The 15375-nt window shown below is 34.6% G+C and overlaps 1 protein-coding gene across 3 annotated transcripts in view; it reads left to right on the plus strand.

Annotated features, from left to right (window-relative positions):
• Nucleotides 1-15375, plus strand: part of SLC26A7 (solute carrier family 26 member 7) — a 148757-nt gene that overhangs the window by 109621 nt on the left and 23761 nt on the right. For all 3 annotated transcript variants that reach the window (XM_003821136.5, XM_055116720.2, XM_055116719.2), the window contains exons 12-15: nucleotides 3340-3446; nucleotides 4463-4529; nucleotides 7573-7710; nucleotides 10794-10842. In XM_003821136.5, the coding sequence (XP_003821184.1) occupies nucleotides 3340-3446; nucleotides 4463-4529; nucleotides 7573-7710; nucleotides 10794-10842 (361 nt within the window). The remainder of the gene's footprint in view (nucleotides 1-3339; nucleotides 3447-4462; nucleotides 4530-7572; nucleotides 7711-10793; nucleotides 10843-15375) is intronic.

Raw genomic sequence — 15375 nt, forward strand, 5'->3', positions numbered from 1 at the left:
TAACAAACCTGCACGTTGTGCACATGTACCCTAGAACTTAAAGTATAATAAAAATATAAAAAAGAACATTAATTCTAGCAGCAGTATGGCAAATGGTTTACAATGCAGATAACAAAAGCAGACAGTTAAGTAGGACACTGTCAAAAGAGTTGAGGAAAGGAACAGTGTGAACTGAGATATCATTAATAATTTGAGAAAAGGATACGGCTTGAGATTTTTTTCTTAACAATTTATAGAACTTGTGAAATGATTGGACAAGTAGATTAAAGAGGAGAGAAAGTAAAATATGATTCCATAGTTTCCGATTATAGTGTATTGAAGGATATTAGTGTTATAACTGAAGGAGAACATTGGAGGAAGGACAGATTCTGGGGTGAAGTTAATGAGTTTGCATTGGGACATGTTAAGTTTCAAGGTGTTTGATAGCTGAAAAATTGCTTAAGAGCTTAGAATTTGTAGTCTCCTACTTAGACACTTAGACGTGATAGTTGAATACTTGGAGTAAGTAAGCAATGTGGTGTGCACAAAGATATGGTGTGAGAAAGGTGACATGGATATAGCAGGCGCATGATGATTCAGTGGGACATTGGGTTTAGCTTAAAATAGCCTTCTGTGGTTGGAGTGGATAGATATCTCTTAGCTGCTAAGGGATTCAAGAGAGAAAAGCCATGGATTATTGGGTTATTGGGCACAGCATTCAAAGGATTATTGGACTATTGGGCACAGCATTCAAAGTATGAATATTGCACAGACTTTTGTGGATATAGGCTATATACCCAATACGTATAATGTCTAGATTACTAAATAGATGGACTGTGCCTAGAGTATCATGGAAGTAAAATTATCCAAGATATGTGTGTGTGTGTGTGTGCATGTGTGTGTGTAAACTAATTTGAAGGTTTAAAGTTTAAAATATGTACATAGTCATCACATGGAAAATTAGAAACTGTTGCACCTCTTTACATCTATTAACAGTTTAATATTGATTCTATTTTGAGTTGTTGGTCAAAACCCTCTCTGAAGTAATGAGAAAATAGAGGTCCAAATGGAGGCTCAACTCATTGGCTCAGAGCTGAGTTTGAACAGCTGAACATTGGATACAGAATTCAGATCTATAAAAATTTAGTAATAGGGAGCTGCCACAAAAACAGATAGTACAACAGATAGGCTAGGGGGAAATGAGGTAATTTAGTAGCTGTTAAACTGTGCTTTATGCTGATGTATTTTCTACAAGGACAAAGGATTGTGTCCCCTACTTAAGGTTAACACTGGGGTTAGTTTGTGTTTTGGGACTGTGAGTGCCAAATAGGAAGAGAGCAAGTAGGAACACATAACAAAAAATAAAAAAATAGGGGCACGAGAGCCAACTAATTCTTGATAACTGTGACAACTAGCATTCGGGTCTTTAACAGGAATTATTACAGAATGCTGTTGGGATTTATTCTAACCAATGGAATTATTTATTGGTCTATGTTATTAATTTCCATTTGATATTTTTTCAAAGCTATAAATGTAGCCCCAGGAAATAAGTAAGCATTTGGAAAGTCCAACTTATAATAGATGACATTGTGGGAGAGTAAATATGCTTTAAAAATAGAACCAGATGGTACCAAAATTTCTGGTTGCTCTGATGAATTCTGGCCTCCAGGCTCTATGGTTTTTTAAGTGGCAGGGACCAGGATCCTTAGTTCCCTATGCCATATTGAATCACGGAGGATGGCCCAGAGGAATTAGACTTATAAAGCTTTTGGTGAGGTATTATTCTGCCACACTCGGGCAGATTCAGTTAGGATTTGAAAATGAGTGAGACTCAGAGTCATCATGGGAAGCTAAAATAATAGTCAAAAACTTGCAGCCTTGTTTTGTATATGATTAAGTACAGCATAATACACCAGGAAGAAAAAAACACACACTATATAAACAGAAGACTCAAATGACTGACTGTGTGTTCACCTGAATGAAGAAAAACCATCTCAGCTGGGAATGATCTCATAATAAGTAATAACCTAGCATTACATTTGTAGATGATGGATCTTAACATGAGATTCATTTAAATTGTATTCTCTCTTTTACTCCAGAATGTGTGTTTGTCCTACATCAAAAGGAATTTTAAGGATAAAATTCCCTCCATTTGCTTCCAAGGGCTCAGCTTTTCAAAACAGTCTGTTAAGAATCACTCAAACTCAGTGTAGATAAATAATCCAGACAAAGGAGAAGTATTTCAAAAACAACAACAACAAAAAGAGCCCTTTAGAAATATTTATTTCAGACTTGTCTGAAAAACAGTTGCACTCCTTCCCTCCCCAAGATTGTATGCTATTTTTAGAATACACAAACATTTCTAACTTTCTCATTTGTGTATGGAATTGAAATATGTTTTCAAAGATGTTTTAAAGTGATAATATAGCTATTAGGACAGAAATAAATAAATGTAGAATTGCAGTCAGTCAATTGTAAACTTGCAGAATTGCTGCAAGTTTTGGGAGGACAAGAGAGAGATTAAAAACGTTGTTAGTTTACTGTTTGATAAATGCAGGATTTAGTGTTAAGAAAATATAACCTGGATTTCACAAATTAGTTTGCTTTTAAAGATATTTTTTCAGCACTAAGCTTAGAAACGCCAACTATAATACAATATCTTGTTGCAAATTATAATTTTAAGTGGTGAACAAAACTGCAATAACTTTGGTATTCCAACTAAAAGAGAATTAGAGTTTCATGTAATCTTTTGAAATGTTCCCCCAAACTAAGTTGGCCCTGATATTTTAGCTTTCATAATGAATGGCCGCTTACAAATAAAATTATAATGATCTTCATAGTGATTGATCTAAAAGTGGCACTGGCAGTGTTGTTTGACTCAGTCATTTTAAAATTAGGCTTCCTGAGCCTTATGTATTAATAAACAACCTTAGTTATTTTTATAGCAGTCCTAGAAGACAGAATATTGTTGGGAATGACCAAAAATCTGTACACAATTGCTTGTAATAATATTACATTAAATGAGAAAGCAGTGGGAAATCATGGCATGCTTTTGAACCATACACATCAACCAACTATTTACAGATCTTAAATACAGTGTTTGTTGGGGATTGAACTAAGGGTTGGCAGTGTCTGGAAATAAAAGAAGAAACTTTTTCCCACCTTTGCTGCTGAGAGTCTGATGGAGCAGGATTTGTTTCTGTATTTCTGAGCTTCTGTTTACCACTTGTTAAATAATATTTTCTTGCAGAAAGATTTGGTCACAAGAGTGTTAAGAATATGATTGTGAGGAACTTAGCAATAATGAGAAGAAGTGAACTCCAAAGGATTCACAACTTCTGTTTCTTGTTTCTCTTTCAGGGAATATGGGTCAGTACATATGTATTTACAATATGCTTTGCTGCCAATGTGGGACTGCTGTTTGGTGTTGTTTGTACCATAGCTATAGTGATAGGACGCTTCCCAAGGTAGGATCCTATGTAAATGCTCTGTTTATTTTTGCACAGCAGCAAAATACATGGTTACTTGCCATATGGTACTTGCTAGTTACTTTTATTTCTCTGTAACATATAGTACTACAATCTCGTGTTTTTCTTGCTGTCAGAAAACTAGAGACAAACAGATAAGAAAATATTTGATCTGCATATGATATTTAACAATGCTGATCTTAATGAAGATAAATAGCTTATCAACATTATAAAATAGAATATATAAACTCTTAAAATAAATAAACCCCTTGGCCTTATACTGCATCAGAGAGAGATTTCTTTAAATTAAGTGAAAAGAGTTAGTAGCTAATGATCACAAACCATTTAACAATATAATTATTTAGAAAATTAAATAACTTCAGAAAATTTTATTTTTCAGAAGTCAGATTAATCTATTTTCTAGATAATTTATTGAGAAACACACTGTCTCTTTTTGTCATTTTACTATAAATTTATAAATCATTTCCCTAGTCTGACCAATTCTTTTTCTGCTTTACAAAGTATTCTTGTGGGAATAATGTTTCTATTTACTTCACATCCATCTTTCCCTTAAAGCTGTTTGTGAAATAATGTATTCTAAAAAATGTTGTTTTATCTCTATAGAGTCTTTCTTTATAGAATTTATATATTCGGATTCAATACTATCCAGTCCTATCTTGCCATTGATTCTTTCTTTTCTTGCTTTTCATTAAAACAATATTTTATCAATACTGCATAATCTCTTGCCTTTTCTCTTTTAAAATTCTTCTTTACTAATCCACATCTAGTAGCTTGGAGAGATGGGGCTCTATTTATATGCCTCTGTTGTTAACCTCTATCCCCGAATATCCCAGAGATATATAGATTCACCAATGTCCTCTTATGAACAAATGAGTTATAGGATATAAATCATCTCAGACACATTCTAGTTATTAAATGACTACTTTTGGTTTCTTCATTGTTTATATAATGATTAGGAAATGACTTGTTTTATTTTCTATCTGCTTTAATTTTAGAGCAATGACTGTAAGTATAAAAAATATGAAAGAAATGGAATTTAAAGCGAAGACAGAAATGGACAGTGTAAGTTTAGTTTTATTTTTCCTTTATGCAATTGTTAATCATTTTGTGGGTGAGATAATTTTAAGACATCACAAAAATTAGATAAATTATGATAGTTAAAAATATAACTTTTTAATTAGTATAAACTTCCAGTGGTACATATGTGATCACAATATATGTGGCAAACAACATGCAACAAATCAATAGAACAAAGGAAAATCTCTTTGGATTCAGCATTCAGACAAAGCATAGCATGGTATCTAGAACTACAGTTCACTGTAGAATCATGGCATTTGGACACCTCTTTTCCATTACTGAGTTGCATAAAGTAATCAAACTAAACTGATAGTCTATTCTGAATTAAATCATGGAGGAAGATAGGAAATAGGAAAGGGAATGAAGCAAATTTGGTTCATGGTATTGTTTTTTTTTTTTTTCTTAACTCAGTCAATGAGACTCTATGTTAGCAGAGGGTAATTCAGTCCAATGGCTACAGAATGCCAATAGAATTGGTTTCTTACACAGTGGGTACCTTTTTAAGGACACAACTTGTATAAACAGTTTTGCTCTGCTCATGCTTAGGAAAGCCAATTGATTATGTCTGAATTGTAGTTTGTTGTTCTAAGGGATGACTATAACAGTTTAAAGTGAGGGGAAAAATGTTGACTTGAAATATTTTTGCCAATTAAAGAAAATTGCCCTCATTTTGAACCTGCTTTGTAAATGTTTGGCTAACCTTTTTCCGTTTATTTTTCACATACACTTGTTTCAGTATCCATAATTTCCCTAAGGACAGAGTGAACTGGCCTCCCACCAGAAGGACCAGAGTCAGGGTATTTCCAAATAGACTGGAAGTAGGAAGTAGCATCAGGAACCCTCTGCGGCACCCAAGGGAATGGCTTATGTTTTTAATACTATGGACAGATTTGTTTCACAGAATGCTATTTGGGTTCAGAGCCTTCCAGGGTGTTCTAGGCTCAAGTTTTCCACCAACTTTGCCTTTCTTTTCTTTCCTTATTTTTTCCATGGGAATTTAGTGCTTGTGCAAAGCCCCAGACTGACTTTTGGGCCCCTGAAGTCCCCTGTGTATCCACACCACAAGTACACATGTATTAGCCCTGACCTCCTTAGCTTTGAGACTGAATTTGGCTTTGGATTTGACTATTTTCAGCTTAAAAATCAGTGTTTAATAAATTCTATCTAATCCTTAACTTCTTCTTGGGCTAAACATGTAGAGAAGTGAATGAGGGGATTTGTAGGAAGATGAAAATGCTAGAAATTTCTCCACATGTTTAAGTCTTGATTGGTTTCTGTCTATTCACTGACCTGAATAATAACTGTTTCACATGGAGATTTTAATTTTACTATAATATTACATCTCTCTAATTATTCAATGTTTTGTATAAAAAATAAGAGGGAGAAAACTAAGATAAAGCAAGATTTGAATATAAGTTCTTAGGTGGAATTTTCAGCTAAATTAAAATAATCTGTCATTTATCTTTTCCATTTATGCACTCTTCCACCTCTTCTTCATGTGAAATGACCCTCCCTGATTTGAGAGATCTCTTCCCACTCAGTGAATTCAACCCCACTGATAATTTCTTTTCTAGAACAATTTGAATCTATATTCTTTAACAAATACATTTTTTTTTCATATTAACTTAAAACAACACATTGGCACAATTATGTAGTGCAGGGTTGTCCAATCTTTTGGCTTCCCTGGACCACACTGGAAGAAGAATTGTCTTGGGCCACACATAAAATACACTAACACTAATGATAGTTGATAAACTAAACAAAAATTGCAAAAAAGTCTCATAATGTTTTAAGAAAGTTTATGAATTTGTATTGGGCTGCATTCAAAGCTATCCTAGGTGGCATGTGGCTCACGGGCCATGGGTTGGACAAGTTTGGCATAGTGTGATTAGAGGGTCAGGCTAAGCTTTGGTGCTTTGGGATGACTAATATGACAGGCCTAAGAGTTCATTATTATTTTTTGTTTCTAAGAGGTTTACTCTTGTCCGAACATTAGTTTGGCAACTTAAGGTTTGTTTGTTTTCTTGAGTTATTTGTTGCAAATCTCCTCACTTTGCAAAGTTCAATCAGTTTTGTAACTATAGGAACTTTTTGAGATTTTCTAGTTTAAACATTTATCTCATTTTTGGAAATGAGGGAACTGAGAGAAGTTAAATGAATTGTCCAAATTAGCATACTTAATATTTTCTTTCTTTCATACTTCTATCCTCTGTCTGTATGCATCGCTATTCTTTGCATCTCCTCTTCTATGGAAGTAAAGCCTGAAAGAATATTGCTTTACTTAGTTGGTAAGGAGTTGTCATTTTGTAGAATTTACCCTCCTCTCTATTTCTAGGCCAGCCACTTGCCCCAAAGGTCATAGAGAAGACTGTTTTAGTTGCACATCACCAAGTGACGGGAAAATGGCCAAAGCAGACATGTTTTGTGTCAAAACTTTTTCTTCTTCCTTTCTACATCGCTCACCACATCCTGGCAATCCAGTTCCTAGGCCTGCCCAAAGTGAAATTATATTCCTAATACTACCTCTAGGTCTCTGTCTTCAAATTAGGACTGTTAATCACTTGTAAAGTTATATTTCAGCTGAAGGAAAGCTATGTCATTATGAAGCAAATGACTCATGGTTGACCCTTTAGAACACATTTTCATTAAAAAAATACTGATGGTTAAGTAAATTAATTTTTAATTGATAGATTGAATGAAAGAGATACTTTTGAAAGGATAGGACTTCCTGGAACTCTTTGGATGGTCTAGGCTACTGCCTCCTGAAAAACCAGCTAGGAGGAATAAGGGCCATTTTCTGAAAAGCTGCCAACCCTTGTTGCCATTATTAATGTTTCTTAGTAAGCAGGAAGTATATATTTCCCCTAAGGAAGTGTGATAGTACATTAAGGCCTCTAAATACATTTTAGTAATAAAAATGTTAATTGAGAGATTGCTTATAAAATTGAGTGACATTTAGATCTGATTGTTTATTGGCTATAATTTTCTATTTAGAGTTCTGAATCTGTTTCTTTTTCTCCTCCAAAAGGAAACCCTGCAGCAGGTGAAAATTATCTCAATAAACAACCCGCTTGTTTTCCTGAATGCAAAAAAATTTTATACTGATTTAATGAACATAATCCAAAAGGAAAATGCCTGTAATCAGCCACTTGATGATATCAGCAAGGTAGGATCAATGGTTTGATTAGAATGTCATACTACATGTAGCCTTATATCATGACAATAAAACATGTATCAAGTAAATAATAATACATCACACAAGTATTTTGAGACCTCTCCCTTCAGCAAAACCTATGATTATTTGATTCTTTTAGTTAATTTTTAGGTAATCACTCTCGTGTTCATTCTTCATTTATTCAGCATATATTTAATGGACATGTGTTGCAGGTACTACAGCACTAAAAAGAATAAATAAGACAAATGATCTAATTTAATGGATCTCTTAACCAACCTCCAAAGGATTTTTTTTTTTTTGAGATGGAGTCTCGCTGCGTCACCCAGGCTGGAGTGCAGTGGTGCCATCTCGGCTCACTGCAAGCTCCGCCTCCCGGGTTCACGCCATTCTTCTGCCTCAGCCTCCTGAGTAGCTGGGACCACAGGTACCCGCCACCATGCTCGGCTAATTTTTTGGTATTTTTAGTGGAGACAGGGTTTCATGGTGTTAGCCAGATGGTCTCGATCTCCTGACCTCGTGATCCACCCGCCTCGGCCTTCCAAAGTGCTGGGATTACAGGCGTGAGCCACTGCGCCCGGTCGAAAGGATCTTTTTTTTAAACCAAAAAAAGGCATTAGATCTAACTCTAAACGTGATAGAATATGATAAATGACTTCAGAGACGCATAAACTGTTGCCATCATTTTAATAATTTTATTATAATGTTCCAGAATTCTTTATCTCCATTTATACTGTCAATTAACAGTGATATTGAATCAAATGTGCATCAATGTGATTTAATATAAATAAGCTATCTATTATCATTTGACTCCTTAAGCCTCTGTAATGTTAGGAGTGTGGACTTTGAGGCCAAGCTGCCTGGGTATGCCGCTTACTAGCTGTGGAACTTTGAGTTGTTGAATCTTTGTTCTTCAGTTTTCTCACATGTAATTGAGATGATTAAATGAGTTAATAAAGGCAAAGCACTTAGAATAGTGTTTGGCCTACTCAACACTATAACATCTTAGTTAGCATTATTAGTTTGGTTGACTACTGTCTCCATGAAGCTTTCCTTGACTCCTCTAGATCACAAGGATCTCTTCTTTTTCTTGTGTCCTCGAGCTACTTATCCCCCAGTCATTTAGGTACACAGAAGATCTTGACCTTCCCATTTCTGATGTCTTAGGAGCTGTCCTGAGCCACATTCCTGTCCCTTACAGCTTCACACTTCTGCCTTTGGGCCTTACCCTAATTTGTACCATAGAAACCTTATATACAGGATCAGATACGTAATTTACAGGGGCTCAGTGCAAAATGAAAATGTGAGGTCTCCTGTTCAACAATTATTAAGGATTTCAAGATGGTGACAGAAGATCATTAAGCCAGATGGGAGATCCTTCTAAGAGTAGGCCCCTTTTGTGAGGAAAACTATAGAGGTAAAGTGCCCTTCTCATCACACTGTATCAAGGGTACCTACAATCAACATGATTTATCAACATGTTTACTCTACCTTGATCACCTGGATAAGGGAGTGTTTGCCAGGTTTCTACACTGTAAAGTGATTCCATTGTCTCTATTCTGTGCTCTCCGGAAGAAAGTCACTGTGTGCAGCCTACACTTAAGAAGCGTGGAATTATGATCCACCACCTTAAGGGTCGAATATCTACATAAATTATTTTGAAATTCTTTTGCAAGGGAGATTTCAGATGAGGTTGTTTTTTTTTTGTTTTTTTGTTTTTTTTTTGAGACGGAGTCTCATACTTTCGCCTAGGCTGGAGTGCAGTGGCCCGATCTTGGCTCACTGCAAGCTCCACCTCCAGGGTTCACGCCATTCTCCTGCCTCAGCCTCCAGAGTAGCTGGGACTACAGGCGCCCGCCACCACGCCTGGCTAATTGTTTTTTTGTATTTTTAGTAGAGACGGGGTTTCACCGTGTTAGCCAGGATGGTCTCGATCTCCTGACCTCGTGATCTGCCCGCCTCGGCCTCCCAAAGTGCTGGGATTACAGGCGTGAGCCACCACGCCCGGCCCAGATGAGGTATTTTTAAGAGGTGGGAAAGGAAACTCAGGTTCACTGAATATCTCTCAGGGGCCAGTCCCTTTAATCAGGCTAACTTAATCATCACCAGCCCTGAGATGTAAGTGGCATTACCTGAATGTTACATAAAAAGGGAGGTAGAAATAGAGAGAGATAAAATAACCAGATGGAAATTGTATAGCTGATAACTGTAAGTCAGGCTTAAAATACATAAGCTGTAGCACTGGCTATAAAGAAGAGAAAACACGGGTTCTCTAGTCAGCCTTTAAGATAAAAACTGATCTCGTGAGAGAAGCAGTGTAATGTAGTGGCTGGGAACAAGAGGCTTGGAATTGGAAGGGCATGAACTTTGGTTTTAACCCATGCTCTTACTAGTTTTGTGGCTTTGCTGAAGTTATTTAACCTTTCTAATCTTTGACTCTTTCATATAAAAAATAAAATTTATAACTTCATATGCTTGTTCTGAGGATTAAATGGTTAGTGTGAAGTCCTTGGCATATAGTGAGGAGTGAAGAAATATCAACTGCTATTAATATGATTAACAAAAATAGCAATAATACATTATTTGAGAAATAGCAGATGATCTCCTTAGAGGCATCAATTATTGTCAGACAAGATTAACTGTAGGATACAGAGCTGTTTTTTTTTTTTTTTAATCCAGCATTTTCATGTAGTGGTAGTATATATGATCAGTGGTTCTCCCTCTTAAAATGCAATGTTAATAAAGATGATTTCTGATTGAATATGCTACTTAAAAATGTGCAAATGTTTAATTTCTAATCCAAAATCAAAACAAACTTAGTTTTGCAGAAAATATTCTAAAGAAGACAGTCTGACTGATAACATAAATTATTTAATGAATTGCTGTATACTTAGAATTAATTATTTTATTATTTCATAGTTTGTTTTATACATTATTCTGAAAAGAATGCTAGTGAAAAACAATTTTGGAGATGAGTTTTTTTGTTGTTCTTTATAAGTAAAAGAATTATGTGATTTTTTTCAGACAGAAGTAAAATTTTATAACATTTTTCTTCTTTATGTTTGTTTTTATTTTAGTGTGAACAAAACACATTGCTCAATTCCCTATCCAATGGCAACTGCAATGGTGAGTTAGCTTTAAGGAAAAAGAAAATCTAAGTGTTTACCTTGAAGATAGACCAGAGAATAAAATCTTCTTGCCCTTCTCCTCCTCATCTGCCTCCCTCTTCTGTTCTTCTTCCTTTTTTCTCCTAATTGTCCTCTTCCCTCTACTCTCCTCCTCCCTTCTACTGGCTTTAGCTTGAGCTTATGTTACCAAGTAAGCACTAATACTTTTATCTGCAGAAAATAGATTTAGCCGTTTGGCTCCTTCTCCCTTCTCTTTCTTTCTCCCACTTCCTCTCCTGTCTTCTCCCTCTCTCCTTCACTTCTAGTCTTCTTTCTCTTCCTCCTCTCTCTTCTTCTTTCCTCCTTTTTTTTTCTATTTTCTCCTTCTCCTTTCTCTCTTCATTCTTTTCTTCCTTTTTCTCTTTACTTCTTCCTCTTCCCTGTTCTCTCTTCAGTCTCCTCCTCCCATTTTCTTTCTTTTCTTCTTCCCTCCTCTCTCCTTTTCCCTCTCCTTCTTCTTCCTCCTCTCCCACCTCTTTTCCTTTTCTCTCCTCTTTCCTCTCCTTCTTCTTTTCATTTACTTAAACATTTGAACCAAAAATTGAAATTCATGGCATTAGTGTAGTTTTAATATGGATGAGGATTTATCATGAAATATATCTTTGAATATATTTTGGATCTCCACCCAAAACAAACTAGCAATTTAAAGCTATTACATGTTCAGATTTACCTGAAAAATCAGGTGACGAGAACAAATATTTTGATGGTGGATGCTTGTTAAATTACCAGGTCAATGTTCTCTAGAAGTTTAATTATCTTTCTTTGCAAACTCATCAATTGATGTGAACATTGTCTCAGTATAGAGAAAATTAAAAGATATACAAGAAAATATGAATGAGAAGTGTTGTGATATTATAACTAAATGATAAAAGAGTTGAATTGAAACAGATTTGTATATTTATCTTTTAATTTGATATCTACTAAGATTAAAGCATCAGTGTAGTTAAATTATTCATAATTGTGACTTTTATTTAATATAAAAGGTTATACAAAAATCTCTTATTTTTTGTGTCATGCAATATTTGCTTAGCCAATTTCTTCTAAGTAGGTGGAGATAAAAGTGATTTTTATTGGAAATCTTTGACAGATATCTAGTTGTATTACTTTTTATTTTGAATTTTTGGAAATAATTTTAGTTACAAATATGTTAGATTTTTAAAAATGTTACTAATGGAATGACATCTATTACTTTAAACATATGCTTCAAAATAACTATGTTCTTTTTAGCATGGAGCTAAAGAAATAACATGATTTTTAAAAGAATGAAATAGCATTATACATTTTTCTGTTATTAGATCACAAGTTTGAAGAAATAGGTTGATGCTGAAAATTCAGGGTGAAAACTGGATTTTTTAACTTCCCTTTTTCTTATTAATAAGAGGAAGTCAATTATGGATCTATTTTTTTTAATTTACTTTAAATAATTTTTATTTTATTATAGATTCAGGGGAGACGTGCAGGATGATTACACTGGTATATTGAAAATAGTACCCAATAGGTAGTTTTTCAACTTTCTCCTCATTTCCTACGCTCCCTACTTTTGGAGTTCCCAGTGTCTATTATTTCTATTTATATGTCCATGTGTACTTATTGCTTAGCTCCCACTTATAAGTGAGAACATGTGGTATTTGGTTTTCTATTTCTGAATTAATTCACTTAAAATAATGACCTCCAGCTCCATCCATGTTGCTGCAAAAGACATAATTTCATTCTTTTCTATGGCTGTGTAATATTCCATCGTGTATATATAGTACGTTTTCTTTATCCAGTCCACCTAGATTGATTCTATGACTTTTCTATTGTGAATAGTACTGTGATAAACATAAGACTGCAGGAGTTTCTTTGATAAAATGTTTTCTTTTCCTTTGGGTAGATACCCAGTAGTGGGATTGCTAGGTTGAATGGTAGTTCTATTTTTAGTTCTTTGAGAAATTTCTATACCGTTTTCCATGGTGGAGGGCAGGGTTTGAACTAATTTACGTTCCCACCCACAGTGTGTAAGCATTTCCTTTTCTCCATATACTTACCAACATCTGTTAGTTTTTGACTTTCTAATAATAGCCTTTCTGACTGGTGTGAGATGGTATCTCATTTGATTTTGATTTGCATTTCTCTGATGATTAATGATGTTGAGCATTTTTCATGTTTGTTGGTCGCATGTATGTCTTCTTTTGAGAAGTGTCTGTTCATGTCCTTTGCTCACTTTTTAGTGGGGTTATTTTCTTTTTCTCATTGAAGTTCAAATTTCTTATAGATTCTAAATATTAGTCCTTTGTTGGATGCATGGTTTGTACATACCTTTTCCCATTCTCTAGGTTTTCTGTTTAATCTGTTGGTTGTTTCTTTTGCTGTGCAGAAGGCCTCTAGTTTAAGCCCCATTTGTCTACTTTTGTTTTTGTTGCATTTGCTTTGAGATCATATTCATAAATCTTTTGCTTACACCAATGTCCAGAAGAGTTTTTCCTAGGTTTTCTTCTAGAATTTTTATAGTTTCAGGTCTTATATTTAAGGCGTTAATCCATCTTGAGTTAATTTTTGTATATGATGGAAGTAAGGGTGTAGATTCATTTGCCTGCATGTGGCTAGCCAGTTTTCCCAGCACCATTTTTGAATAAGCAATCCTTTCTTCATTTTTAATATTTGTTAATATCATTGAGGATCAATTGGTTATAGGTATGTGGATTTATTTCTGGATTCTCTATTCTGTTCCATTGATCTATGTATCTGTTTTTGTACCAGAACCATGCTTTTTTGGTTACTATAGCCTTGTAGTATAGTTTGAAGTTGGATAATGTGAAGCTTCCAGCTTTATTCTTTTTCCTTTAGGATTGCTTGCCTATTTTAGCTCTATTTTGGTTCCATATGAAGTTTTGAATTATTTTTTCTATTTTTGTGAAAAATGAGATAGTGTGTTAGGAATTGTATTGGATCTGTAGATTGTTTTGAGTGGTAGTAATTTTAATGACATGGATTCTTCATTTCCATGACCATGGGATGTTTTTCCATTTGTTTGTGTCATCTGCAATTTCTTTCATCAGTGTTTTGTAGTTCTACTTGTAGAGGCCTTTCACATCCTTGTGTAAATGTGTTTCTAGGTATTTTACTTTTTTGTGGCAGTTGTAAATAGGATTGAGTTCTTGATTTGGTCTTTCAGCTTCAGCTTTGTTGGTGTACATAAATGCAACAGATTCTGTGCATTAATTTTGTATCCTGAAACTTTACTGAGTCATTCATTAGTTCCAGAAACCTTTTGGTAGAGTCTTCAGAGTTCTCTAGGTATAGAATTTTATCATTTTTGAAGACAGATAGTTTGACTTCTTCTCTTCCTATTTGGATACTTTTTATTTCTTTCTCCTGCCTTATTTCTCTGGCTAGCACTTCCAGTACTATGTTGAATAGGAGTGGTGAGAGTGGGCATCCTTGTCTTGTTCCAGTTCTTAAGGGGAATACTGTCAGTCTTTGCCATTCAATATGATTTTGGAGATGGGTTTGTCGTAGATTGCTTTTATTATTTTGATGTATGTTCCTTTGATACCTAATTTGTTGAGGGTTTGTGTCGTGAAGGGATGTTGGATTTTATTGAATACTTTTTCTGAATTTATTAAGATAATCACATGGCTTTTGTTTTTAATTCTGTCTATGTGGTGAACCACATTTATTGATTTATAAATGTTGAACCATCCTTGTGTCCCTGGAATAAAACCCACTTGATCATAATGAATTTTTGTTTTTGATGTGCTGCTGCATTCACTTTGCTAGTATTTTGTTGAAAATTTTTGTGTCTTTGTTCATCAGGGATATTGGCCTTTAGTACTACTTTTTTATTGTGTCCTTACCAGATTTTGGCATCAGGATGACACTGGTTTCAAAGAATGAGTTAGAGAGGACTCTCTCTTCCTCAACTTTTTGGAATAGTTTCAATGAGCTTGGCACTAGCTCTTCGTTGTATGTCTGGTAGAATTCGCCTGTGAATCCATCTGGTCCTGGACTTCTTTTTGGTTGGTAGATTTTTTTTATTATGAATAAATCTCATAATTCTTTATTGGTCTGATTAGGATTTCAATGTCTTCCTGGTTCAATCTTGGGAGGTTGTATGTTTCCAGGAATTTATCCATTTCCTCTTTGTTTTCTAGTTTGTGTGCATAGAGATGGTCACAGTAGTCTCTGAAGATCTCCTGGATTTCTGTGCTATCAGTTGTGATGTCACCTTTACCATTTCTCATTGTGCTTATTTGAATCTTCTCTCTTTTTTTTCTTTTGGTTTACCTAGCTAATAGTCTATTAATTTTGTTTAGCCTTTCAAAGAACCATTGTTTCATTTCTCCTTGGTATTTTTTTTGTCTCAATTTCATTTAGTTGTACTCTCATTTTTGTTATTTCTTTTCATCTGCTAGCTTTGGGTTTGATTTGTTCTTATTTGTCTAGTTCCTTTGGGTATGATGTTAGGTTGTTAACTTGAGAGCTTCCTATCTTTCTGATGTAGATACTTAAT

Source organism: Pan paniscus, chromosome 7 (genome assembly GCF_029289425.2).
Source record: "Pan paniscus chromosome 7, NHGRI_mPanPan1-v2.0_pri, whole genome shotgun sequence".
In the NCBI taxonomy this organism is placed as follows: Eukaryota; Metazoa; Chordata; class Mammalia; order Primates; family Hominidae; genus Pan; species Pan paniscus.